Source organism: Cheilinus undulatus, linkage group 14 (assembly GCF_018320785.1).
Source record: "Cheilinus undulatus linkage group 14, ASM1832078v1, whole genome shotgun sequence".
NCBI classification, from domain to species: Eukaryota; Metazoa; Chordata; class Actinopteri; order Labriformes; family Labridae; genus Cheilinus; species Cheilinus undulatus.
The window spans coordinates 22,494,106-22,521,656 of NC_054878.1; the positions used below are offsets into that span (position 1 = coordinate 22,494,106).

The 27,551-nt window shown below is 39.6% G+C and overlaps 2 protein-coding genes across 3 annotated transcripts; both read right to left on the minus strand.

Moving 5' to 3' along the window:
• Positions 1-11: 11 nt before the first annotated feature.
• Positions 12-8,787, minus strand: fam228a (family with sequence similarity 228 member A). Of its 2 annotated transcripts, XM_041804655.1 has the most exons (9): positions 8,271-8,787; positions 6,933-7,016; positions 4,666-4,836; positions 4,520-4,597; positions 4,243-4,437; positions 3,942-4,022; positions 3,755-3,842; positions 3,075-3,213; positions 12-158 (listed from the first exon to the last, which is right to left on the minus strand). In XM_041804655.1, exons 2-9 carry the CDS (start codon positions 7,011-7,013, stop codon positions 20-22), a joined length of 972 nt encoding a protein of 323 aa, XP_041660589.1. In that variant the 5' UTR covers positions 7,014-7,016; positions 8,271-8,787; the 3' UTR covers positions 12-19. The 2 variants fall into 2 exon arrangements, with proteins under 2 accessions (XP_041660589.1, XP_041660590.1); XM_041804656.1 differs by lacking the exon at positions 8,271-8,787 and having other exon boundaries at positions 6,933-7,160.
• A 3,323-nt stretch (positions 8,788-12,110) lies between these two features.
• gnpat2 (glyceronephosphate O-acyltransferase 2) lies at positions 12,111-25,917 on the minus strand. Its single transcript, XM_041804654.1, has 15 exons — positions 25,799-25,917; positions 22,707-22,904; positions 22,447-22,623; positions 20,836-21,213; positions 20,652-20,727; positions 19,906-20,057; positions 19,599-19,729; positions 17,502-17,743; positions 16,805-17,062; positions 16,593-16,672; positions 16,198-16,338; positions 13,304-13,403; positions 13,134-13,227; positions 12,949-13,010; positions 12,111-12,847 (listed from the first exon to the last, which is right to left on the minus strand). Exons 1-15 carry the CDS (start codon positions 25,808-25,810, stop codon positions 12,795-12,797), a joined length of 2,154 nt encoding a protein of 717 aa, XP_041660588.1. The 5' UTR covers positions 25,811-25,917; the 3' UTR covers positions 12,111-12,794.
• Between the last annotated feature and the right edge of the window lie 1,634 nt (positions 25,918-27,551).

Consider the following 27,551-nt stretch of genomic DNA (forward strand, 5'->3'; position numbering starts at 1 on the left):
GGAGTATTTTTAAGGGAATTTATTCATCTGTAGGCTGGAGTTGGTGTAAAATCACTGGTTGTTGCTGAAATCCACAGCTTGAGAACCAGCAGTCAGGCCGATGGCACCGTCCGTCTGGTGTGGCAGACACACTGATGTGATATGGGATGTTGTGAGGCCTGTTTGAGACACAGTTAAAGAACATAAATTTACATTTATTATTTAGTATAACTCAATCACATGCACCATTATTACAGCATTATTACAGCTACTGCCAGGCCTGCCTGAAGAATTAAGCTGGGACTCTAAACACATTTTACCTTCCTTTCACCTGATTTTGTCACTTTTTAATTCCATTTCACCACCTTTCCTGTCTTTTGTTTCCTCACTTATCCCATTTTTTGCCACTATTAACCCCTTTTCAAAAACCCTCCCTTAATTTTTGCTACTTTAAAACACATTTTTGCCACTTAAAAAAAACATTTCACCACCTTTTCTTCCAATTTTTACCACTTTTAACCAATTTTGCTTCTTTTAAAAACTGTCTCCACTTCCTTTTCTGGCCATTTTTGCCACTTTTTGCATTTTTGCATTTTTTTTTACCTATTTCTAAGACACTCTTCACCCCTTTTTCTGCTCATATTTACCACTTTTGACCCAATTTTGCCACTTTATGACTCTATTATTCATTTTTTTGTCTTGACTTATATTTTACAACTTTTTCTGCCAAGTTTGATGACTTCAACCTATTTTTGCCACTTTTCCGTTCCATTTCACCACCTTTTCTCCCTTTTGTTTCCTCTGTTAACCCACATTTGCCATTAACCCATTTTCACCACTTTTGATGTCCATTTTGCCATTCTAACTGCATTTAACTTTTTGTTAGTTATTGTCCCGTCTGGAAAATTAATTTTGACTGATTCTGTACACACGGGTATGAAACGCATTACATACATTGGCACGTAACAGAGAACAACGTTCACAAGACAAACAGCATTCACTTCGAACGATGAATTTCAATTTAACAAAGACAGTCAGGTGTCATTCATATTCTATCGGTTTAGTACATCCATTTTTCCACTTTTAACCCATTTTTTGCCACTTTCTGCCCATTTTAACCATTTTTTTTTTTACCTTAAACACATTTTAACTCTGTTTTAAGAAAGGGGGATATCTTATGAAGAGTACTATATACTAACAGCGTAGATACAGTCCCCTCAAAAAATACTGGAACGGTGGGTCCAATTCCTTTATTTTTGCTGACGACTGAAAACATTTGGGTTTGACATCAAAAGATGAATTTGAGACAATAGATCAACATTTCAGCTTTTATTTCCAGGTAATTACATCTGGGTCTGATACAAGACTTAGGAGACAGCTTTATTTGTAACAGAACACCAAATTTTTCGGTGAGCAAAAGTATTGGAACAGATAGACTTTGAAGGGATTTAAGTGAATAAGACTGAATATTTAATTGGAAATCCTTTTCTTGCAATAACAGCATCAATCCTGTGACCCACTGACATCATCAAACTTAAACATTCCTTTTTTGTGATGCTTTTCCAGATTTTCACTGCAGCCTCTTTCAGTTGTTGTTTGTTTTGGAGGGTTTCTCCCTTCAGTCTCCTCTTTAGCAGATAAAATGCGTGCTCTATAGTGTTTAAGTCTGGAGATTGACTTGGCCCGTGTAAAGCCTTTCACCTTTTGCCCCAGATGAACTCCTGTGTTGTTTTGCCATTGTGCTTTGGGTCATTGTCTCACTGCATGATGAAGGATCTCCCAATCCGTTTGGTTGCATCTTTCCTTAAATTAGCAGACAAACTGTTTCTGTAAACTCCTGAGTTCATTTCTGCTACCATCATGTGTAACATTATCAATGAAGATTAATGAGCCGTGCCAGAAGAGGCAAGCCCAAGCCATGACATTACCTCCACTGTTTCAAAGATGAGCTTGTTTGTTTATGATCATGAGCAGATCCTTTCTTTCTCCAAATTTTAGTCTTTCCATCATTTTGGTAAAGGTTCATCTTTGTCCCAACAGTCCACAAAACTTTGTCTCAGAATTTTTAAGGCTCATCTCTGTACTTTTTGGCAAATTCCAGCCTGGCCTTCCTGTTCTTCTAGTTAATGAGTGGTTAGCATCTTCTGGTGTAGTCTCTGTACTTTTGTTCATGAAGTCTTCTGTGAACAGTAGATGGGGATACCGTCACTCCTGCCCTCTGGAGGTTGTTTCTGATGTCACTAACAGTTGTTTTAGTGTCTTTCTATACAGCTTTCACAATGTTTCTGTCGTCAACGGCTGATGTTTTCCTTGGTGTACCCATTCGACATCTGTTACTGAATACACCAGTGGTTTCTTTCTTCTCTAGGATGGTCCAAAATGTTGTACTAGCTATGGCTAATGCTTGTGTAATGGCTCTGATTGATTTTACATCTTCTATCAGCTTCACAATCGCTTGTTTTTCACTCATAGACAGCTCTCTGGTTTTCATGTTGGTTACACCTCTGAACTATAAATACAGTCTCTAAAGGCAAAATCTGAAACTGAGCGTACACATTCAGCACTATTTATTGTGTGAATAATCAATGTAATGGGACACACCTGGGCAACAAAACACACCTGTCAGTCATATGTTCCAATACTTTTGCTCACATGAAAAATGGGTGGGTTCAAACAAAGAGTGCTATCTTTAAAGTGGTGTATCGGATCCAGACATAAATACCAGGAAATAAAAGCTGAAATGTTGATCTCTTGTCTCATATTCATCTTTTGATGTCAAACCCAAATGTTTTTAGTCTACAGCGAAAATAAAGGAAATGGGCCCACAATTCTAATACTTTTTGAGGGGACTGTACATTAAAAAAAATGTGTTGCTTTGATAAGAGTGGTTATAATTCAGGTCAAAAATAAAATTTGGTTATCCCAGATTAACTTAACAGTCGTCCATGATTTTGTTGACCTCCACAGGCCCCCCATTTGGCTGGGCCCCAGAAAGCTCTCCCCTCTATCCCTCCTTATGGGTGGCCTTGGCTGCTGCAGAGTTATTGATAAGTATGATTATCAAAGCTTTTATCCTTTATGTTGCATGATTTTACCTGGTGGACTTGTTGTCTTGAGAACCCCCTGGAGTTTTTCTTGGTGTGGAGACTGGACAACTAGATAAGGTCTGGAGGTTTGTGTTAGCCCAAGATGCAACAGAATCACTGAGAGGACGAGGAAGTTTACGTTTGTATCCTAAAGTTGAGAGGAAATAGTTACAGAAGTAAACAAATCTGTTCATCCTGTAGTCAAAAGAGAGATTTTGGTTGAACGTAAGATTGACAGTGAGAGCAGAATTATAAATACCAAACTGCTATTTAGCATTGCACTGAAATGAGACACTATGGTCCAGGAGCAGGAGGTACCAAGTCTAGCTAAAGCCTAGTTAAACAGGATCATTAATGCACATTATGCAGGAATCCTTCCAATTATTGTTGACATTAGCTCACACTAGCCACAATAATTGTTAGATGATGGGTCATATAGAACAAGCTGTGGCTGTAGCAGCAAACCTCTTGGTGTGCTAATAAAGAGAGCGGCTTGTTTTGAGTAAATGAATGCAGCTTTCATTTCTAACAGGAAGAATGTGTTTATCTGCTCTTCAAGGTGACACACCTTGCTTTAATCCCACAAAATCAAAGAAAAAAGACGAGTGTGTGCCTCTGAGCTAAAAGAAAAGTATTCATTAAGGTCTTAAATTTCCTGTTGGGTCAAAAATGATAATATACTCAAATACCTGCTTCACCAGAGTGGGCTGTTCTCTGATACTTCGCTCTCTCATGTAACTGAAGGTAGAATGGGTCCTTGAAGTCAGCTGTGCTGAGCTACAGATAAAACAGAGAATACACAGGCACTTTTAGAAAACCATTTAGGTCTATAAGGCTGTCATTTTATTGCATTGAGAGAGAATATTCAAACATCACTTTGAGGTAGTATGGCTTTCTGATGTTGAGGAGAAAAGGATTGTATTCCTTCAGATCGAAGCTTTCTAGAAACACAAAACCCTGAAGATGAAAGACAAAGTGTCAGAGTCAGTTTTATAGTCACGGTTCCTCTTTATATATTATATCTTTTTGAATTACATCTTAGTTAGGGATGAAAATGGACATGTGAGCCTGGACACAGACTCATAAAGCTGCAAAATAAACAAAGAAAGATCTTTCTAACACCCACATTTGGTTTAAAATAACTAAAATAGAGGATGACTGTTGAGTTTAATATCACCTTGGTGTTGCAGTGTTGGAGATAGTGACTGTATAAGCTCTGGCGTCTCTTGGCCTCCACAAGGCTGCATCTGGACACAAGTTCCTTCACTCTCCTTTGGAGGGGATGCCAAACATTCTCAGACCAATGTTTATGCAGCAGCTCCCTCCTCCTCAGCTCTGTTACATCCCGCTGGCTGAAATACCTCTCTATCTCCTCCAAGAAGACAAATACAAAAACAATGCTTCCTTGCAAATCCAAGCAAACTGCATGAATTATGATCGGGACTGTATCTTACCTTCACCAGACTGTTTTCTGTATCCAGTAAAGGCTGAATTATTCTTTTTGCTTCTTGATTTTCAGCCTCCATCTTGGCCTGAAAGCAACACATCCTGTAAGAAAACTCACATTATTTCTCAGCCGGTGTTAAATTGAGTGAAGTACCTGCACGCGTCTGAGGGAGGAGTGAGAGAGCAAGGCTTGACTTGTGCCCAGCTGTGGCTTCGAGGGTGAGGTCTCATTCCTTTTCCTTGCTCCGACACAATTACTGGCATTCCTTGACATAGATGGGCTCTGTCTGCTCACTGCAGTCTCCTTTAGATCTACTGTGCAATCCTGAAACATCATCAAGTCTAAATGTAGTAATGTAACATCATAAAATAGTTAGTTCTAACCAAACAATCTAACCGGACATGAGTGTTGATACACAGGACAAAAAAGAGGAGTAATAAAAGTTAGAATAAATAAACCTAGCACAAAAAGTAAGGAACTTTGTGTTTGGTAGATAATTTCTTTGTTGTATTAATGCTTCTAGGCAATAGATCTTATACCATTGGGAAGCCTGTGTATTTTTAAAATGGTGCCATTTCTCTGCCAATGCCGAACAGCTTACTCTGCCATTGAATCGTGTTTGGTGTTTGGTGTTTGGTGGATTGGATGATTGAAGTCTGAAGAAACAAAAAATACTGGGTGTCGTCTTCTTGGGACGCCCACGTAGCAGCCTGTCTCTGACATTCCCCGTTATATGGAACTCGGCCTTCACTTTGGAGATGGTACTAGGGCTCACTCCAGATAATGCCACAGCTTGATTTTGCAGAACACCAGCTTGAAGTTGCCCTATCACACGGGCCCTATCCAGATCAGTCAAACATGACATGCAGATTCTTGGAGCAGACACCTGCTGACCACTGTAGGGCCCATGCTCACAACTGTCAGCACCTGGGAGTAACAGAAGCTTAAAACAAGAGTTAATAGCAAGAGCAAAATAAGTTGTTTGGCATTGGCTGAGAATTTCCTTACAAAAGTGACACCATTTAAAGGGGAAACAAACAGGCTCCAACAGTATAAGATTTATTGACAAGATGCATTGTTTCTTCAAAACTATTACTTAATTTAAAATAGCGGAAGTTAATTGTATTTTAAATAATACTAGCTCACTAAACCTCTAGGTGGTGTGCAACATTCAAACACAATAATCCATAAGTCATTTAAACCAGTGGTTATCAACTGATCAGGCCTCAGGACCCACCAGTCTGTCTACAACTGATCATGACCCAAGTTTCCAAAGAATTTTCAACAACGGTTGTTTAGGTAATTGAATATGTTGCAGTTTGGAGCATGATTGGACCAAAACACCTGATATAAAAAAGAAAAACAGCCCATGTTTAAATGTTAGATGATGAATCACCTGCAGGGAAGCTCTATTTACCCAGAGACCAGATCAACAAAGAGTAACCTTGGAGATGAAGTCTATTTTCAGGGCTCCATGTCACTGATGCATTCCTAAAACCTCAGTTTAATAACAAATTTATTGAAATAATGGGATGTTGTCTGTTGTCATTGCTTATAAATTATATACAAATAAAATGATCCATATTGTACCCACTCCTCTAGACTTTTACCCTTACAAATGCACTATTTTTCAGTTAAAACACTGCAAATGTAAAATGCAATCACATTTTATGTGTTGATTATAGCACATTTACTGAGTTTATGATTCTATAATACATTCAGAAGTTTTGGCTCTCCTCTGGGGAATGTGATCTCTTGTAAATCCCAGCTGGAGTTCACAGAGAGACCAGACACAATCATGTAGGTGAACAGAAGGTAGCAGAAGCCAACACAACGGGCAGTGACAGATCAGTTCACTACCTGGAAACCTGAACTGTGTCTTACGCTGTAACACAAACACATATAGAAGGACATTGGTGTCAGTGAACTACACTTTAACAACATGGCAAACAACCTCCTGACTGCATTTTTGTTGTTTTGTTTCAAAATTTCCTTATTCTCACTTTCTGTTTAATGATTGTTTGCTCAGGTTTTTTCCCCTGCCTGTCATCTGATACAGCACCTGGCTTTTTCCCCCTATTGTGTGAAATTAAGAGAGGATTACGGTGGCTACAGTTTCTGCCTTTCAATGGCCTGAAACCTTTCCACTCGTCTTTTCAAAGGGCACTGAGATTCCAGCGCTGTGCATTCAGATGAGACAGGGAGCAGATAAAAGAAAATGAAGCATGCAGTGGAGCATTAAAACACCCGGTCACAGTGTCCAAGCTGGGCTGAGTACACACTGAACCTACACCGCCTCCATGACATTAAAAGGCCTGTGATAAATTATTACTTGGGAAGAGATCACTGTTTAAATCCCTCTGTGAGGAGAAAAGAGAGGGTGAGTGTACATGATAGAGAGAACTCTGCTGTTTTTCTACCTCTGATTTCAACAAGCTGACCGCAAAAGGTGTGTGGAAGGTGATCACACCACTGGGAGTTCTTGTCTTTTTAGGGCTCATCTCCTAAGCATGAAAAAGAAATATATTTTAGAACAATTATTCAGAACTACAGCCTTTATAGAACTTTAGCCCATAATAACACATGGAATAGAGTTAGCATGAAGTTTTTTTAGAGCGTAACTGAACCCTCAGAACATTTTTTCCTCTTAATAATGCTGTTATTGGTATTTACAAGTTTTAAAAAGTGTTTAAGTGTTAATTTAGGTCCAACTCTCTGCATTGGAGCTTCAAATTTCAAATGATAAATTCTGTGTAAGAATTGTGCGTACTGACTGACCTCTACAGGTTGAAACCATGCTACAGCAGCTGATTTTTTTCTGTTGTTTGAGCTGGTACCATCTGACATCATCAGCCGCTTCGCCTCAGGCAAAGATGAAATGATCATATTTATCACATGCACACTGCACTGTAGCATGCTAGCACACTAGTTAACATTGGTATCTTCTAGCTAGTTATTGCATTACTTGCAAATTTATGCAGCACATTTCAATAAAAAAAACATTTAGGAAAAAATAAGTTCATGTCTTCAAGCGAATAATGTTTGCACAGAATACAAGTTACTTGAATTTAATAGCGACTGAAAATAGCCGTCAAATTTTAAACAGTTAAAAAAAATGTATGCAATTTTGGATGATACTTACACATTGTAAGGCAGGCATTTACATTAAAATCCTCTGTTTATGGAATAAAAGTAAGGAGGTAAAAACGTTAACTCTCTTGTTATGGTTGATTTAAGGTTTTGGTTTTGGTTTAAACATTTTCAGGTCACAAACTGGGCCCCAGTGCACTGAAGATAGGAAAAGGCTGATAGACATACAAACAGAAGATATCACACTAAATATATTTCAGTTTAATACAGGGCTTTTAAATGGCGAGGGGTTGGGTTTCATGTAAATACATTCTAAATGTGTAATGCTGGGGTGATATTAGAGTGCAACATGCACTTCAGCCAAAACTCTGGGGTTGAGTTATCCTTTGACCCTTGTAACTTCAAGCCATTTTTTCTGTTTTCTGTACGTTTTAATGCAAAAATACATGTAGAATCACAGCTCCTCTGAGCACAATGAAGGTAAAGACATCTGTTTTATCGGGACAACCTGGACTTGTGTGTTGCGAGGGTGTCATCATGCTATGTTATATCACTGAATACGCTTTTTGTACTACCGCTAAAGCCGAATAAATAAACATACTGTAGCCTACAGTTTAATTTAATGAAAATCAGCTTGCGTTACCACAGCACAGTGTGCAGTTTCTTACCTTTGACGTAGGTCAGAAGTTTGTGAAAAAAAAAGCCAAAAGTGACAAAAGTTTTCCTGGTTTCATGTCAGAATTTGACAGTTCGTTGTTCAGTTCAGCAGAAACTCAGAGAGACAGAGGGGAGGGCCAGGCCTCCTACAGGTGTCCTGTCGTCTGAAGGCTTTCTGTTGTCATGACAACGACGCAGGAGCTATCAAAGACGTTATCTCAGGACGCACGCGGCTTCTAAGGACCTCACCACAATAAGGTATGTTGAGGCCTGATTTTCGCCTTTTTACAGGACAGCCAAAAATTAAACTTTTGAACAAATACTTTGATATAGGGGTGACAACATTTTATTTTTTATTTAAAAACGGAAGATATTGCAGTTGTGCTATTTAATAATTGCAGTGGTGTGTCTTAAAATGAGAAGGTTAAGACTTTCTTCTACCTTAAGTTTCAAATAGACTATGATCTCTACGCAGCAAATGAATGTTCTTTTTCAAAAGATTACATGTTGATAACCGTTAAAGGCCTGCAGCAGACTGATCATGCCCAGTTTTAATGTATCTTTTGAGACAGTCGAAGATGAAGTAGCTTAGCTTCTGAGCTGTTGTTTGTGTCTGTTAATGCTTCTGTTGACACCTCAGGTGCTCCTTCATAGTGTCCCGCAGGGACGTCAACACTACTCCGACACCTGCCGGGGATGCCACGACTTAATGTTTGGGTATTAGCTGCGTAAAGGCAGGGCAGGGCTTGGCCAGATCATAACTCTGGATCTCCGCAGCTTTCTTCCTTTTCGTTGCCGAGCCCGGGACCAGGGGGGAGACTAGGCTGGCTACATGGATTGGTGGACTTCGTTGGCAGCCAGTATTGCCCTGCTGTGGATCTTCTGCTTCATAGATGGTAAGAGAAAGTAGTAAAGGGAGCCATAGACGTTTTTCAGGAACATTCTTATAACTATGCATTGCGTCATGGTAGAAACACCTGAAAGATATTCTCACCACAGAAGTCAGAACATGTCAGGTTGTCTATTTTGCATATTTGTTGGTAAATGCATCATGGTAGCCTGCATTTCCTTGCTGTTTTGGGGACATCTAAGGATCAAAATCTCTACTTTGGAGGGAACGTGGCGCATGGGGGCATCTTCAGGAAATCATGATTTCACGTTTCCTTAAAGTTAGAAAAACAGTGCATCGTATATCACAACGTAAACTTTAGAAATCTTAAAATGAACAGCCTCCAATTTATATTTTGAAAAAAAATTAAAAAATAATAACTCCAACTATTTTTCTGCTGAGGCTCCTATGTAGAGGAAACATCACAAAGAAACAGCCCTGGATTCTCAAACATCTTTGCCAGTATTCTGGTATATTAACACAGGTAATAGAGTCATATGATGGCTCCTGTGTTGGGGGGGCTGCGTAAAGGCGCACCATTACTCTCCTCGCGTGTCCAGGTGATACCCGCTGCCCACGTTGGAAAACAGACTTTAATCCAATGGCAGACGCTGTTTGTATAATGGTTGCTGACATTAGCCACAGTGTTAATTAGACTCCAGCTGACCCCGTTACCCTTTTATCTCCAGGCAATGCCGTGCTTGAGCTGCGGCTCCTCTTCCATGCTCTGACCAAAGCTGCTTGCCACCTGTACCTGGCTCTGCTCCCGCTGCGTCGAGCTGCCACCCACTTTGCCGACTGTGTGAGATACCTCATCAACCATGCCCAGCAAGCCCCGTCTCCCCAAGGCTACCCCGTCCAAAACCAGCCCCTGGCCCGTAAAGGCACGCTGCACTTCCTGGAGGGAATGTGTGTGGTGTGTGAAACGGTGCCCAACCTGATGGGCGCAGCGCTCAGCGTGGGTGCTGCTTTCTGTCACATGATGCAAGGAGGTTTCTACGTCCTGGCGGCCACGCTGCGCACTATCCAGATCAACTTGTTCTCCCAAATGAACGGAGAGAAGGATCGATGGGACAAGGAGCGACACAGAGCCAAAGAGAGCGAGAAAAAGCTAAATTCTAAAGTGTTGGAATACATCTCGGTTTTTTGTCAAGACCCTGTCAGCGCTTTACGCATCAAAGTCGACGTACCACCTGTGTATAGATAATCTTTGTCAATGCTAAACAATCCACGGGTGAATTGGCACATGAGAGGCCTTCTTGTAACTTCTGAGGGGATGCAAGCGCAGCAGAGATGACAGGAAGTTGGACTTTGATCTCTGGTGTTCACTCACACAATGTTTGAGGGAATAGTTCCAACAGAATCAAAGAAATGAGATAAAAGTGTAAAAAAGATTCATGGTGCATTTTATTGCATTTGTCTTACATTTATTCAGATGTAAGAGTGAAAATAAATGTGTCACAGTAATGAAACATCACATCTTTGATGGATTATGGTATTTGTCATTGTTGTCATATCTACATTTTTATTGGTAAATGTCACATTCATCATGTCATTAGGCTGATCTGATTTTACTACATAATTGCATTTCATGTATAAGCAGTTAGGTATATCATAAGGTGCTCTGCTGATTAATTTGGTTTTGTCAGGTTTGATCAACTAAATATCTATGCTAGGGATGCACTGATGTATCAGGTTAACACTGGCATCAGCCAATACCTAAGTTCTAAATCAAATAGGAAAGGTTTGACTGGGCAGGAGAAGTAACATGTAAGACAAATCTGTTGGTGGTCAAACATGAGGAATAACGATGGCAGACCAATGAGTGTTACCCCTAAAGAAGTAGTAAAAATAAAATACAGTATTAGTTTTGTTATTTTAAACACTGCTATCAATATTGGCCCAAATTTTCCAAATTGGTACATCTCTTCTCTATGGGGTATTCAATATCTAAATATCGCACCTGATCTGACAATCTGCTATCACACAGTAGCTATTTAGCTCTGATATATGCATTTAAGTCATACTTGTTTGTTCTGTGCTGCATTTAAATTGGGGAATATAGCAAGCTCTTAACGTTTAACCCCTTCAATATGCATCTTAATAACTGGATAGGCAGCGAAAAACTGAGCAGTACATCGAGCCAGACAGTTAAAGCAGCATATTTGGTAAACCCTTAGCTGGGCCATACATTAGATAAATGCAAACAATTGCAACCAAACCATGTATTGGAAATTCTGCCAGAAATATGTTAATTGCAAACAGCCTAAAACAGTCTAGCTGCTGTGTAAAAGCACACTAGATATAACATTACGATTGCAAAAGAAAATAACGCAAAACAGAAGAACATACACATAAGCAGCATAAATAATAAGCCATTACCTATCATTAGACAAAAGCTGAAATTAGAAATCAACCAATTCCTTTCATGATAAGAATGATAACAAATAGCACACTAGCTTATATGGCCAAATGTAGACTAAAATGATCTTTACAGTTAGCTAGGACAATGTTGGTTGCTACCGAATTGCTGTTAACTACATTTAACATTAAAATACATTTTGGCTGCAGATCAGCAACTTCAGGGTACTGAAACTATAGAACGCCATTGGGCCATACTGTTAGGAAAACATATTTGGGAAAGCATTAACTCGCTATTTGGTCAAAAGCTAACACTAGCAACTGTTGGGACTCCTGGGGTTTTCCCTCTGCTTCCTCCAATGATGGTGTGTCCTTTTCACATCTTGGTGTGAAGCGCTGCAAGGCTCCTAGGATGATGAGCACCTCTGTTTTATGGCTCTTTGTTTTAAAATCCCCTCCTAATCTACTCAAAGGGTCCAACATCACCTGGTAGGCCTGGGTCTTTGTTTGTTGTCTTGGTCCCCAACACAACCAACCATTTTCATTAATGGTTCATTTACTTGAAATAGGTTAATTGCAGACAACAGCTGCCAGCAGCATACTAGCTAATATGGCCATATGATAGTGTAACATGCTGTAATACTATTGGCTAGGAATAGGATTTTTTGCAAACAAAAGGCTACTCACTTTAACATTACAGCATTTTTTCTATATTACCAATTCATAGTTTTACACAATAAAAATTATCAGGAGCTGCACTGAGTAATTCATGTTGGCTAAATTGGTCAAAATGTATCAACTAGGTTAACACTCGGGTTGTAGTAAAATGGCATAGATTTGCTACAAATCTCACCCTTAATTTTCAACTTGGAGCACAGCAGTACAACAATGTAATAGGATAGACTTCCACCCATTATTACATTGGAGAAACATGGTTGTCATGTGATTTTGCCTAAATTTGTCACCTTTGGGTCACCATATCAGGCCATGTGGTAAAATCTTAGCCCTGTCAGGTCTGTGTGGGATGAGAACAAGGTTGAGGGAGGTAGGGAGCAAATGTTCACGAGTGGAATGATGCCAGATTAAGTCTGGCTCCTGGCATGCAGGATGAAGGTACTTTGTCTGAGTGCAGAGTTCAGGTGCAGCGCTCCTATGCTCCTCTTACAAGTATCTTCCATCAAGGCACCAGAGGACGAAGAAGTGGTCAGGGTAAGGATAAAGCAGGAGGGACTGGGGTTAGTAGAACTGTGAGCTGATACTGAAGATGGATGTGTTCCAACAGAGACTAAAGTCTCGCGCCAGGTGTACAATGTGGAGCCTGTGGAGGGATTTTCCCAGCTATAGCAAGAGGACAAGCAAAACAAATCTCTCAAGCCTCTGTGTTTCACACAAACAAGTTAAAGAGAAAGGCTTTAGTAAATGAGATAGTGGAAACTTACAGAGCATGTCTCCAGTTCTTTTAACAGCTTCTTTGTTTACTCTGAACTCATTCTGCTCGGACCTGCCGTTAAGAAATAAAGTTAGAGAGTAAGACGGTGGTGTTAGAGATACAGACAGCTTATTATCAACTTAGAAAATGAGCTTAAAACCAAACAGGTCCACAGGGGCTAATCTCGTTACTCACGCCCTCAACTTTGTCACAGTGTTCAGCCTTCTCAGGGCAGACAAGACGTTTTTCTGTGTGTCCGCTGAAAGGGCTTCATAGGTGTGAAGTTCACCTGAAATCAAACATTCTGAGTTCAACAGCTAGAAATGGATCATAAAGTCTGAAGTCACTTTAGCTTTCTGTTTTACCTGAGATAATGAGCTTTGTGGCCAAGTCTCGCACAGCAGGTAGGAACTGTTTCTCAGAAAGGGAGTGAAATCCATCTTCACAGAGGTACCTGAAGACCACCTAGTCATAACAAACACGCCCAGTCAATACAGACCACCACTTTTTGATATTTAAAATCCAACCGTGGTATAGCAGAAAAGGTTGTAAAGGTTGTTTTTGCCCTCTTCAGTGATGGTGATGAATGTTAGGACTACACAAATTTTGTGATTAAATCTATTTATGTAAATCAGTGTCTTGGTACAGTCAGCAAAAGCCAGAGATATTAACAGCATTTTCTGAAAGACAGTGTCTCTGATAACATTCCAAAGATAACAGGGTATATTTAATCATCATTATTATTTCCTCTTTTGAAACTCCAGGTTTAATGGGATCCATGCATATAAGGACATATTTGAAAAACACTTCAGTCACATCGGGGTGTCAATGAGGCCTCATGAGACTTATACAGGTGTTTTTCAAATCCATATCGTGGATGAAGTCCTCTGACCTGACTGGGATTAAAGACAGGATACAGAGTGATGGATTTCATTGCATTCTTGCAGTTTATTCTCAGTTTAACTGAACATGATGCGTTGTCGTAATGAATGAATACTTTGTAGGGTTGTTCCAATACCAGTATCGGAAATATATCCAGTACTGCTTAAAATGCAGGTATTGGTATTGGCGAGTTCACAAGTTTATGCACAGATCCGATACCATTAGGCTTAACTTTATATTTTGCTTCGTTTAGCCATGCTAACTATTAGCGCTATAAACCGGAAATCAATTGTTCTTCACTGTCACTGCATGAACGGGCTTCCGTTTTTAACGCAGCGGCAGCAAAGTACAACAAAGTGACCCACTGCAGCTGCACAGAATGTTGTCTGCGTGACAGTTTTTCTCAAAATGTGATGTTAAAATGTTTCCAGATCCATGCTGTTGTACAAGGCAAGAGGTGACAGTTCATAAAAAGTTGAATAACTTTTGAACCATAAATCGTTGCCTCTCACTTGTTGTTTCTCTTGAAGCTAGCCATTGTGTTTTCCCATTGACACTATTGGTGCCTTTGAACCCCGTGCAGCAGCATTTTCAGCGAGCCTAGAACTCATGTTTCTTTTGGGGACTTTAATGATTAAATTCACACCAGTAAACCCAATATTGAACCTCTTTTTATCCATTTTTTAAGGATTATTTTGGGCATTTCTGTGCCTTTATTTGATAGAGAAGGATAGTGGAGAGAGTAAGAAACAGGGATGAGAGCGAGGGAGAGACATGCAGTGAGGGGCCTCAGGCCGAATTCGAATCCAGGGTGTCCGCGTACATGGGGCGCACCTTAGCCACTTGGCCACCTGCGCCCCCTTTTTATCCATTTTAATGGAATTACAATCATTTAGTACCGCTAGCTCAAATGCTAACCACCATATTGTTACTCTCTGTGAGTGTCTGTCAGCCAATAGCAGGCAGTTGCATAATCATGTGATGCTGCACAAAATATCAAAAAGGAGAGAGAGAATTCAATGCACTTGATGCTTTATACAACTGTATACATTAAGGACATATCTGTATACAACAATTATATGTGAGTTCTAAGTTTTTTATTGTATTTGGAAAAGTGAAATACAGTTTGTATTTTTAAAAAAAGAGAGATAGAGCCTGTGATGCAACCGCCTGTATTATTGTTATTTTAATATTTAGCAGTAAAACTCAACAATCAGCAGGAAAACAACTTTAGGGTCACAGAGACACTGTACCTTTACAATTCTATCTGTTGAGCCATGTTTTGAGTCAAATATAGGTCTTAAATAATGTGTTATTCTGAACAGTAAGTTCAGAAAGTTCAGACTGCTATCAGATCAGTACTCCCTATCAGCCGATACCCAACACTTTGGTATCAGAATCGTATCAGGAAGGAAAAAATTAGTATCAGAACATCCCCAAAACTTTTTTTCGATGCCCTTTTGCACTAGTTTACTTAGTAGTGTGTCTCATTGCGCTTTAAAGGGTGAATTTAGTTAAAACTAGAAAAGCACTCGGAGAGCGCAGACCTCCGCCATTACCCCTATCTCCAAATAGTACAGAATCCTTCAAAAAATTCTTGGATCCAGACGGTGATCCAGATCACTCCTAAAATCTAATCAGTTCTTCCTTATGCCATTTCTGACATTTCCTTAAAATGTCATCAAAATCCGTCCAGTTTTGAGTTATGCTGCTAACAAACTAACTAACAAACTAACAAACCCTACCGGTCACATAACCTCCTTGGCGGAGGTAATTAGATACAAAGGAAACTATTTCTCTGATTGTACGCATTTGAACATGTAACATGGCCTCATGAAGCCAAAACATACACCAACACTTTTGATGGTTGTGTTCTAGATTGATCACAACAGTACTGATTTGATGCATCCTAAAGACGTAAGCATAATAGCTGAAGATATTGTTTAAGTGAAAGAAACCAGTTTAAGGAACAAAAGACATGTTGCGAGGGCTGAGTTTTGAGACTGTGTGAAACACTTGGGAAAAACTGTAACAAGAATTTGGACCTTTTTCCTTTGCAGAACTGTCCATTGTGACACTTTCAAACGTTAACTAACACAGTGCTGCTTAAGCCTCCAAGGATAAACAATGAGGTCATAACCTCAGCATCCTTAAGAAGCTCCAAACACTGCTAATACATGGTGGATTTAATTTAATCCCACAAGTTTAAGTGCAAGATGTGATTTCTGGCAGGAAATGATCTGTATTCAAAAGAAGTAACTGGGTAAAACTTCAAGCAGAGAGCACTGGAAAATTATCCCTTCTCCACAAAACAACCTGAATTTCCTTTTAGTGCATGGACAGTTATCACGATGAGTGGGTGTAAAAGTCAAAGCACCTGATAAGAGTCTATGAAGGGTTGAAACAGAGATCGCAGGAAGGAGAGCACCTCTTGCCCAGCGTCTGACACTGTCACTTCCTGCTGACCGACATGGATTGCTGCACATTTCTTCAAGAGAAAACATGCTTCCTCAAAGTCCTGATCAATGAGAAGAAAGACACAAACAGGTAGGCAGATGCAGTAGCAATCATAATTTGTTAGAATCTTTTTTTGGACAGCTCTCCTTTAAGCCAGAGCGTATTAGTCAGAAGCAGATGTGTGATCATGTTTGCACCCAACAGTTTAATACTAAGTCTTATAACATGGTTTAACACCAAGGCGGTAATCTTCTTTATGATCTTTGCTGTAAGGATGCTTAAAGGAAGCCGACCCCTGAAAGATGATGCTATTACCTGAGATGACCTTCCAGGAATGAAGATGAACTCGTTGGAGAAGACGTCCTGTAGGAAGCAGAAGAAGGTGAAGAGCCCATCTGTGAACAAAGTAAAACAAAGAGTAAGAGGATTAAAAAAATTTCACAACTCATAAATTTGTCAATTAAATGCATGAGGCAGAACTTTCAAGCAGAACCGGACTCACTGATGTACATTGTGTTGCCTCTCACCTCTTTGTGTGGTCTTTGTGATGTGTATTGCTGTGGCGAGCATCGCAGGGCGCACAAAAACATGCAGACACTGATTTCTATAAGAGGCAAGCATCAGCATCGATGCCGCTGTCCTGATCGCACCCTCCCCTGGGTTGACCGGATGTTTCCTTGCTGGAACTTCTTCCTGAACCAGGTAGACCCGCCCTGCTTTACACTGAACCACAGAGCGATGTATGGCCATACTGGATGACATCACATCTAGGTCGGAGACTTGTTCTACAGGAAATAATATCTCATTTATCACTTAGGAAGTACGGGAGGTTTTTGATGTCAAACAAGGTTGCTTAAGCTTAAGTTTAATTGATAATGCATTTTTGCACACGTTTATGCTCCTCTGTGGTGTACATGCTTATACTAGACCTGTTAAGTGAGATGGTTCAGAGGGGTCCTTTGAGGAGAAGTTTCTTTAAGTGCATTAGTCCTGAATATCTCCTAAGTTAGTCTGAGCTCACGTGCCAACTTACATTGATCTAATCTGTCTGATCTACCTTCGAGCACGTCAAAGGACCCTCTGTAGTAAGACGTAAATAGATTTAACAGAAAGAAACCCACTCAGTTATCTCTCTGCATTAACTCTGTCTGGCTCACTTCTGATGCAACATGCAAACTCCACCTGCTGGTCATTGAAGAAAATTAAATATATAAACCAACCCACCAGGCCAGTTCAAGTGAGCCCCAAAATCCAGTGCCAGCTTCCTGAGCCAGAGTGTTTTCTCTGTGAGCTCATGCCACAGAAGGCCCTCCTCTATTAGGACCCTGGATGGAGCCTGAAGCAACAGGCAGGCCATCAGAGACCAGGGGCTGATAAGAGAGCCCTCCTCTTGGATCCGTACCACCAGATGAGCTAGCCAGCTCACGCAGGCCTGAGCCTCTGCTGAGGGCTTCTGAGGGAGGTCTCTGAGTACATATAAAGAGGAAGAAGAGGTAGTAAACACACTTGATGGAGGGGAAAGAGACTCAGGCTGTACCGAGAAAAAATGGCTACAAAATTTCAACTGCTTCAGACACAACCAGCATGTTCCCATGTACAATTAAGACAAGCTACAGTCATAGCTCGGTTCAGACATTTAGCTTGACTACTGTCCTTGTCCCAGTAAACATGCACAGTGATTTATTTTCATTTTGTATTCTTTATACTCTTCAATTGGCCTTTGGTTCAAATGGGCTGCACAATAACCCCATAGTTTATGGTAATACAGTGCCTATGAAAGTATTCACCCCGTTGGATGTTTTACCCTTTAACTGGTTTTATAAATCAATCATGGTAGATATAATTTATACCTTTCAAAAAATGTAATGGCAAAATGAAATAGATTTCTACAAAGTAATGCCAATTAAATAAAAATATATAATGTAAAATAAGTGACTGCATTACTATTCACCACCTTAAAAATGACATATTTAATTCAACAGAAGTCCAGCCAATTGGTGCCAGTAGTCTCACAATTAGTGAATAAGGATCACCTAAGTGCAGTGAATGTGTCTCAGGTGATTACAGTATAAAGACAGCTGTGTCTGGAAGGTCCAGCCTCTGGTTAATAAATATTCCTGGTTACCATTACACCATGAAGACAAAAGAACACTCCAAGCTACTCAGATAAAAGTGATTAAAAAGTATAAGCCAGGGGATAGATACAAAAACATTTCCAAGGCACTGAACATCATTCAGTTAAATCCATCATCAAGAAAAAGAAGGAACATTGCACATGTATGAATCTACCTAGATCAGGCTGTCCTCACAAACTGAGTGACCGTGCAAGGACTCTAGTGAGAGAGGCCACCAAGAGACACCTATGACTACTGTAAAGGAGTTACAAGCTTCAGCAGCTGAGATGGGAGAGACTCTGCATACAACAACTGTAGCCTGGATTCTTCACCAGTCAAAGCTAGCAAAGAGAAAGCCACTGTTAAAGAAAACTGTTCACCAAAAGGCATGTGGGAGCCCAGACCTCAATCCAATAGAGAATTTGTGGCTGGACATGAAAAGGGCTGTTCATATTCGATCCCGGTGCAACCTGACAGAGCTTGAGTAGTTTTGCAATGAAGAACGGTGTAAAATTGCTGTGTCTGGATGTGCAAGCCTGACTGAGACATATCCACACAGACTCAGTTCTGTGATTGCAGCCAAAGGTGCATTTACTGAATACTGACTTGAAGGCGGTAAATATTTATGCAGTCACTTATTTGACATTAATGTTTTTTATTTAATTGACATTATTCTGTAAAAATCTACATTAAAGAAGTTTTGTAAAAAAAAAGTGTCCTAAAAGAAAAATTATATCAACCATGAATCATGATTGATTCATTAAAACAATACAAGGGTTTAACATCCAAGGGAGTGCATACTTTTTATAGGCACTGTATCAAAAGGTAGAAAACAACATCACTTATATTGACAGGTCGTCCAATTTGGGTATAACTGAGGTTTATACATGCAAGAGAAAACTGATCTCCAACTGCATTATTTAGGTGTGTGAGTCCAGCTTTTGAGTAAGTCCATTTGGTGAAATTTCAGTCAGACTAACCTGTTTACATAGATTTAAAAGCCCAGTTGTAGTCAAAATAATTCTACTAACACAAAAATCTTACTGCATGTAAGCGTTCTGAGTGTTCCCCTTTATGAAACATTTACATAAAACTAAAGAAATATAAAATGTTGAATAAATTCTTTAGACTATTAAAAGGGATTTTACAGAGTTTGAAACCCTGGTCTCAGTATTTCTATAATCCTGGCTTGAAGCCTGTATTCTACCTGGGTGTGAGGTTGTACTGGCAGCGGTTTATCTTGCCCTGACACAAATGTCGCACTGACAGGGGGTGGCCAAAGTTCACGTGCATGCTGCCGTAATCTTCCTGCAGCACTTTGGTAGCTTTGAGCAGACCCTGGAGAGAGAGAAATATATACAGACAAAGCAGGATAGAATCAGCTTTATACATGCATGGTCTCCTCTGACCTGTGCTAGTGTTGTCAAATTACAACAAATGGTGTCTATATTTTACAACTTAACAAAAAATCACTTAGCAAGTTTAATCCAGTGAATAATGTTAACGGGACTTACTGTAGTGCTTTCTTTAGGTTTGGGGACACCCAGTAACTCATTAGCAAGAAGGGACTCTTCCAGCACCCGGTCGTAGCTGATACTGATGGGGACCAATGTTATGTCAAACACTTCACCTTTAAAATAGGGCTCCAAAACCATGTGCATCATACCTACAGACACATGCAGATACTGTAAAGGGTTGTCATGTTTTGAAATTCTAATGTTAAATGAAACTGTACTTCCTTAAATGGCCACTGGAGGCCATCTCCAAAAGTGACTCAATCTCCATTAACTTCTGCATCAAAATTCAAACTTGGAAAGAGGAAATAAACATGTTTTTTTCTAGTCTGAAACTAATTTTTTTTGCTAAGTTTATTTCATGTAATATGTACTAGAGATGAATGTATATAACTAGCACCTTTAAATTAGATTTCAGTTAAAAGTTATGCTTCTTTTGCACATGGTCAATTTGAGTGATGGGTGGGTTGCCAATAGTTGTCTTCTAGGTGTCCTCTCTATCTAATTACAAGGGCTGACCACCTTTCAGTCTTTTATTATCACTAAAATGGGGTTCTGCAAATCTTTGATTGAATTCACATTGAATGAGGCAAAATTGGTAAAACAATGGGTATGACAACAAATCCAAAGATTCATGATGGGTTCAAACCCTTTCGGTAGCAAGTTTTCCTGACTAACCAAACTGCAAAAGCTAATGGAACAGAGGAAACACTTGGAAAAAAGTTAAATCCTAGTATAAAACTTACCTAATTTAGGTGTCAGAGACTTCAGTGTGCGACTTCTCAAGCCCTCCACGTAAAACTCCACAGGAGCAAATCCTCTCTACAACAAATACTTGACTTAATATTTAAACAAGCTAGAAATATTCAAAAGGGGAGTGTAAAAGGTTAGGTTTCACAGTACAGTGAATGAAGCAGGTTATTGTCTTACCCTCACAATGGTTTTAACATATTCTGAGAGCACTGCCCAGTACAGTTTGTCCGAGCCAATGGCACGCCGGATAAAGAATGCTCCAGAGCGGCGCAGTATCTCCCCTACCATCTTCATCCCTGCAAGAGCTTTACAGTTGGGATAAAGGGAAGTGAGAGTCCAACCAAATAAGAATAAACTGTGGTATTTTATTACAATTCTTTTGTTTTCTATGCATTCTGTCATTGTTTTTTTCAATAGATACTTGCGAATTCCTGCAGCAATTACAGGTACAGGGATGTCGTAGGTGAACAGGATGTAGGAGATAACCAAGAAGTCGACATAACTCCTGTGATTGGGCATCAGGATGACAGGATTTTCCTGAATTGCTTGTTGTAGCTAAACATTGACAGAAAAATACATGTAGGAGAAAACACAAAATAGTTTGAATAAGGCTTATTTCACAGTTGTTTATAAAGTATTGCTGAGAAGAGAGAAAACATTTCAGACAGTATTTTGTACTGCAGTCAGAATGTTTCTTATCTTGTTACCTACTAAAATGTTGACATTTTGGTGAATAATATCTTTAAGAAATATTGTCCATGACTTCAAAGAAAAACATAACCTGTCCAAATTGGTAATTGGGGAAAAAAATTGCACTTTTGACATCTAATAAAACAGGAAAGACGTGATAAATGAAAGCTTTGAGGATGTTGTTGTTAGCCAGATTTTGTTCAGCTGAAAGAGGGCCAAGGCAGCTTTGTGTCCTTTCAGTGATGTGCAGCGCTAAGCTAATGACTAAGCTAGCAAAGCTAACTGGAGATCTACACTTATTTTAAGATAAGTATAACTTGTCATATTTTTCTATGTTCTGTGTTTATTTGTCATCCATTTTCTTAGCTAAGCTAAACTAAGCTAACAAAGCTAGCTTAAGATCCACATTTGTTGAAATAGCAATAGCGTTTCAATATGTATTTTTATCTATTTAGCTACACTTAATGGATAAAAGTATTTGGCCACATCTGTTAATTATTGAATTCCGGTGTTTCAAGCAGACCTGCTTCCACAGATATGTAAAATCAAGTACCTAGCCATGTAATTGTGATACAAAATGGGTCGTCCTGAAGAGCTCAGTGACTTTAAGTGTGGTACTGTGGTGGATGCCACCTTTGCATTAAGACGGTTCGTAAAATTTCATCCCAGCTGGATATTCCACAGTCGACTGTAAGTGATATTATTAGAAAATGGAAGCGTTTAGGAACAACAGCAACCCCAACCACAAAGCAGAAGACCACATAAAATCACAGAGGGGGGTCAATGTGCCAACTGGGGATAATGTATGGGGCTGTTTTTCAGGGTGTGGGCTCGGCCCCTTATCAACAGTAAAGGGCAATCTTCATACTTTGGCTGAATACTAAAGTGTATCCATCAACCTTGAATTCTAGAGCACGTTACCAGATAATTGCTTTAAAAGGCCAAACATTTCATGTCAGCCAGGAGGAGAAAACACTGTTGCAAAAAATGTACTGGGAATGTTTAAATGTGAAAAATATGTTTTAAAATGTGTATGAAAAGATCTACTGTATTTGTATGAACATTTACATTGTACAGTGATACGTAATAGTTTCTGACCCTGTTCAGTCCCTCCATATTGACGAAGATGCTCCTGAAGAGCCTCTTAGACAATTTGCTGAGTGTGTATCCCATCAGCCTGATGAACCCAAGCTGCAGGTTTTGAGACATTTCTTCTAAAATTGTGCACGCCTCCTCTCTCACCTCCTCCACCGATGACCCTGTCTCTTTGGCGATCTTAGGAGGATGCAAGAAATTGATTAAAACCATGCAAATTAGATGACAGTTTGATACAGCTTCATTAAATCTTTTTATGTCACCTCCTTAGCCATGTAGCGTAGATACTGGGACTCCAGCACAGCTTTGTTGAGGTCAGCCGTGGAGCAGGAGGGGGCTCCTTTGTAGGGGTGGGGACTGAAGGTCCTGAGGGCATGGCCAAGATCACTGCTGCGTCTCCTCTCCTCTAATATATCCACAAACTCTTCATTTATCAGGCCGCCTCTGTCTGAATCACTATACTGAGGTGAGAAGATTATGCTTGTGTAAGCATACACTGAATAGAAAAGAATATGAGACAAACAGCTGAATTCAGCAAGTTTTGAGTGTTGTATGTTGGAAGGGTAACCCAAAGATAACACAATACAATCTGAGACATTTAAAAGAAACTCAGAGGAAAAAGATACTTTGATTTTTTTATTACTACAATAATAGAAAAAGTATTTTTAAAAAATAAAAGTCAACAGAGTACAATAAACTAGGAAAGAGATAAATCATACAATGCTTATGAATATATACAGTTTGCCGCTTTTTGATAGCGAGTGTGATGTGAGCCTGATACAGTTTTTACACCGTGGCTAACATTAGCAGCTAGCTCTGCTAGTCTTTGTTCTTCTTTGCAGATTAACATCATGCTTTGATATGTAGCATTTTCACTTCAGTTAAGTAGTTATTTGTGAGTTCAACCCCCAACAGCCTACAAACCACTTTATTTTCATTTATTACTTAAAAAAAACCTATGATCCTACTACACACTAACTGACTTCACAAACTAGTGAAGTGCCAAGGGAAAGCTCTGACAGGAAGGCAGTGGCCTTTCACTGAAGCTACAGCGGCCTCTAGTGGCAGGAGGTTCAGTACAGTTTAAAAGAGCATTATAGATGGGATTTCAAGCTCCTGTTTATAAAAAATATAGGCAATTAGTTTAACTGACTCGTACATCTCGCGCTAGCAAATTTGATAAACAAATATAACCATTTGACCGTGCACATCCCTAGTAACCATCTTGCATGGTTTTGCAGTACCACTGAAGGGACCAAGTAACAGATACACACTGCACCTTTAACCCTTTCAAGCCTGAATACACAAATTCTAGCCAGAAAATTCTCATTTTTTTGGAACTGAAATGTTTATTTCACTTTCTACTAAAATCCCCCCCAAAAAAACAAATCTAAGTTTTCATAAAATTTAACATATATATTTTTTGTATCTCATTTGATACATTAGGTGTTTTTGGTAACTGATAATCCACTTGAGGGCATTTTTATCATTTATCAGATTGTATTCAGAATTTTTTTTAGTAATCTATTGATCATATTGATTAGATAGAGGTATCATAAAAGTGTGTATCAAATATGATACAACAGGCTTTAAGGGGTTAATGTCTCTACGACAAAAAAGCAGTGATGTTGTTGCTAGAGCACACTTTATCATTCTTCTCTCATTATACCATTTGGTTTGTTTGCATTTGTGACTTTTACAAGTGTGCTTTCATTGGTCACTTTCACTGACAAGACAGAATAAATCATGGAGAGATGAAAAAAAATCAAAAAAGCTAGACTTTCTCTCAGTAGGTGATAAGGCATCCCAGATGTGACCTTGACTGTTGATCATTACAACACTATATGGGATACAGTGGCCTGTTTTCAGGGCCCACAAGTCCTGGAACACTACAAGTATAACTGCCAGATTGGGTTACAGTCATGCTTTTAAGCTGGAGTCTGACCTTGAAATACATTTGAAAGCTGCACAATAACACTGTAGAGGAATTTCATCAGGGTGTGAAAAAAGGGAAGGCAAAAAGAGAGGATGGCAGTGGTAAATGGAGCAGAGAATGATGTTTAAATACAGGAGTAAAAAAATTCTGCTGGTATAGTATTACAAATGGAGGACAAACACTTGGAGAATATATCTTCTACTACAGTTGAGTCCAAACTTTTTCCATTGGGGGCCGCATATGGAAATATATAAGGATGGTGGGGCCACTTTCATAAGTAGGTTAAAATATGCTTAAATGTCTATGTGATAGCTGACAAGGTAAATAGCCAATAATTTTTGAGGGTTTTGGGAAGGCCAATCAGAATTCAGGAGGGCCCTGGTGGGCTCTGGCTACTGCCCCTGGAACATCATTGGTGCTACTATTTTCTCCTGTAAACCATGAGGATGTTATAAATAAAGATATTGTAATTATTTCAGTTGCCAGCGTTTACCATTTATAGTGTAGTCACAATTTAATCCTTAAAAAGCAAGCATAAAACTGGTCAAAATTTTTGTTCACAATGTTAGTGTGGTAGCACTGCCTTGTGCAGAAGGAATAATACAGTCTAGCACAAGCTTCTAGCTCTGTTGAGGGCCAAATTTCATTTAATTAATTTTTAGGAGGCCAATTAAAAATGGGTCACGGGCCACATTTGCCCCTGGGCCATAGTTTGGACACCCCTGTTCTACTAAATTACAGCTTTTATCTTTGTAAATGTAACATAACTTGACATTATAAGGTGAACATTTTAAATTAAACACTGTTCTTCTTGTTGGTGTCTGATTACTAAAACATAATAGTGATGAAAAACTGGTTCAAGGAGCCCATTGCAAATTCAGACTCTGAAATTACCACTGACCTTAATATGAATACTTTAAATATGCAGCCGTGAATACACTTGCAGAATTGTTTTAAAGCTTCCTAATCACTCCAAATGCTTAAGAGTTTTAAAGCATCTGAGAATGTGATTAATGCATACCAGGGGGCTCTCTCCATACATTAAAAAAGAGGTGTTTTGCTCAACAATGAGCAGAAACTACCCACTCTCTTATTATCTAGAGTCTATATTGTTCTGTACTCTGACCTGCTAATGATGGATGGATTACTGAATGTTTCTAACTAGGTCAAAGTTTCAACAGCTAATACTCCTCAGCCCTGTTGCCTAACTCTGAGTGCACCATTCACGGCTTTGAGACGACGACTACATCAATGGATTTTTACTTTCAGTATCAATGTCAGCCCTTGTATATACTTTAGTCATGCAACTAAACTATGTTGCTAACTTTAGAGACGCAAGTAAGTTGCACTCCGCAATGAAATGAGGCGAACTAAAACGATGCAGCGGATGAAAACAAACGGGTTCAAAAAAGCTCTTACCGTGTAACTCATTCTTCACAGGGACAAACGAGACCCTTAGCAAGTGTTTGTCCTCGTCCGGTTTCGGTTTTCTGCACTTGAACGCTCACTCCGATGCACCCTGCGTACATGCAGCCAGCATCCCGGGGAAAGAGCCAATGGCGTCGTTACATTTTGGTAACTCCTCCCGCGCGGTGTAACGTGCAGCCCTCTGCCCTCTAATAACCCCAAAACACTGCACTGATGTTCAGGGAGCCATGGAGCAGCTAATTCTTGATTGCTGTAGAAACAGACAGGAATTTAGCCTATTTCTGGGCTTGGGCAAAGTCATTAATGTACATAGTTTCATTAACATTTCTTCAAAGACTGTGTCTGAGTTTTTGTGTAGAATAAGACTTGGTCATTTTCTTTTTTATGAACATGTGATCTAGGCCTATATCTTCTGTGTACAGTTAATCAGAATAATATTAAAACTTTTACCTGAGCTCAAAGAAAGCTTGGATTAGATACTAACTTAATCTTGGCCTGATATTGTTTTATCTACTGTTTAAAAAATAAATAGATCAATAAAAAATTTAACCTTTATTGTTATAATCTTGCTGTTTATATCTTATTCATGTCAGCCATTTAAAGATGATATCATACGTCTTTTCCACCTTCAAACACAGCCCCTTTAGTCAAAATGAACTGTCTATGATGTGTTTTAGTGGAAGATTACACACCAAAGGAGGTTTCTGACCCTGCGTAAACCAGCCATCTCAGAATGCTCAGTTTTGGTGTCTGTCTCTTTAAAAGCTAATGAGCTTCTCACCCCGCCCCTCTCCTCTGTGGGTGTGCCATCGGGAGTGCAGCTGGGCTCCCCCATGGCTGTGGATGGAGACACCAGGTAAGGGGCAGGTAATGACTCTGTTTTTACAAAGATTTTGTGTTGTCAGACACAAGCAGACCACAAACAAAATAGTGGGTTGGCTTATTTCACATTTTGGAGTAGGGTGTTAGCTGTCCGCCGCAGGGCTCTATCTCAACATCCTGTCCATTGAGTCCTGTGTGAATGAGGAAAAAGAAAACCTTTTTCTCTCAACGTCTTGCTGGGCTCCCAGTGTGCGTGTGCTGGGGGCGCGCATGGAGAGAGAGACAGAGAGCGGCGAGGTGAAGCTGGACTGTTTCACGAACAAGGGGCACAGAGGTTAGAGGAGTGCAGGAGTTGATGATCTGTTACTGTACATTGGTGGACCTATTAAAAATGTTAACAGTTCATGGGCGCCCCCCTCAGCGTGGCGCCCAAGGCAACTGCCTATATTGCCTATGCCCAGAAACAGCCCTGTCTCTATATAATAAGAATATCAAAATATATATAACTGTGCCCAACTTTTTAGCATGTTTAGTCCAACAATTGAGCCTGAAGTAGGGCAAAGACATGGCAAGCTATCTGGCTGGTGGTCCCATTGGGAGGGAAGGAGGATTGATACCACCCTGGTCATGCTCTGGATGTCATTGCTGTTTAAAAAAAACTAAGTCCACACCTTCAGGGTTGAGTAAGGGGTGGAAATGATGAGTAAGCATGGCCTCAGGTGACCTTTTTCAACTAGGGTGCCTTCTGGCATCAGCAGGGGTGACTTCAAAATGCTTAAAATTCATTCAAGAATTATGTAGACCGTTGGCTATCCTGACATTTAAAACTGAAATTGTCTCATTTGTCCTTTTCCAGAACTCATGCCACTATCTATACTCAGCAAATGAATAGACGTATCATATGTCCGTAAGAACTGCATAA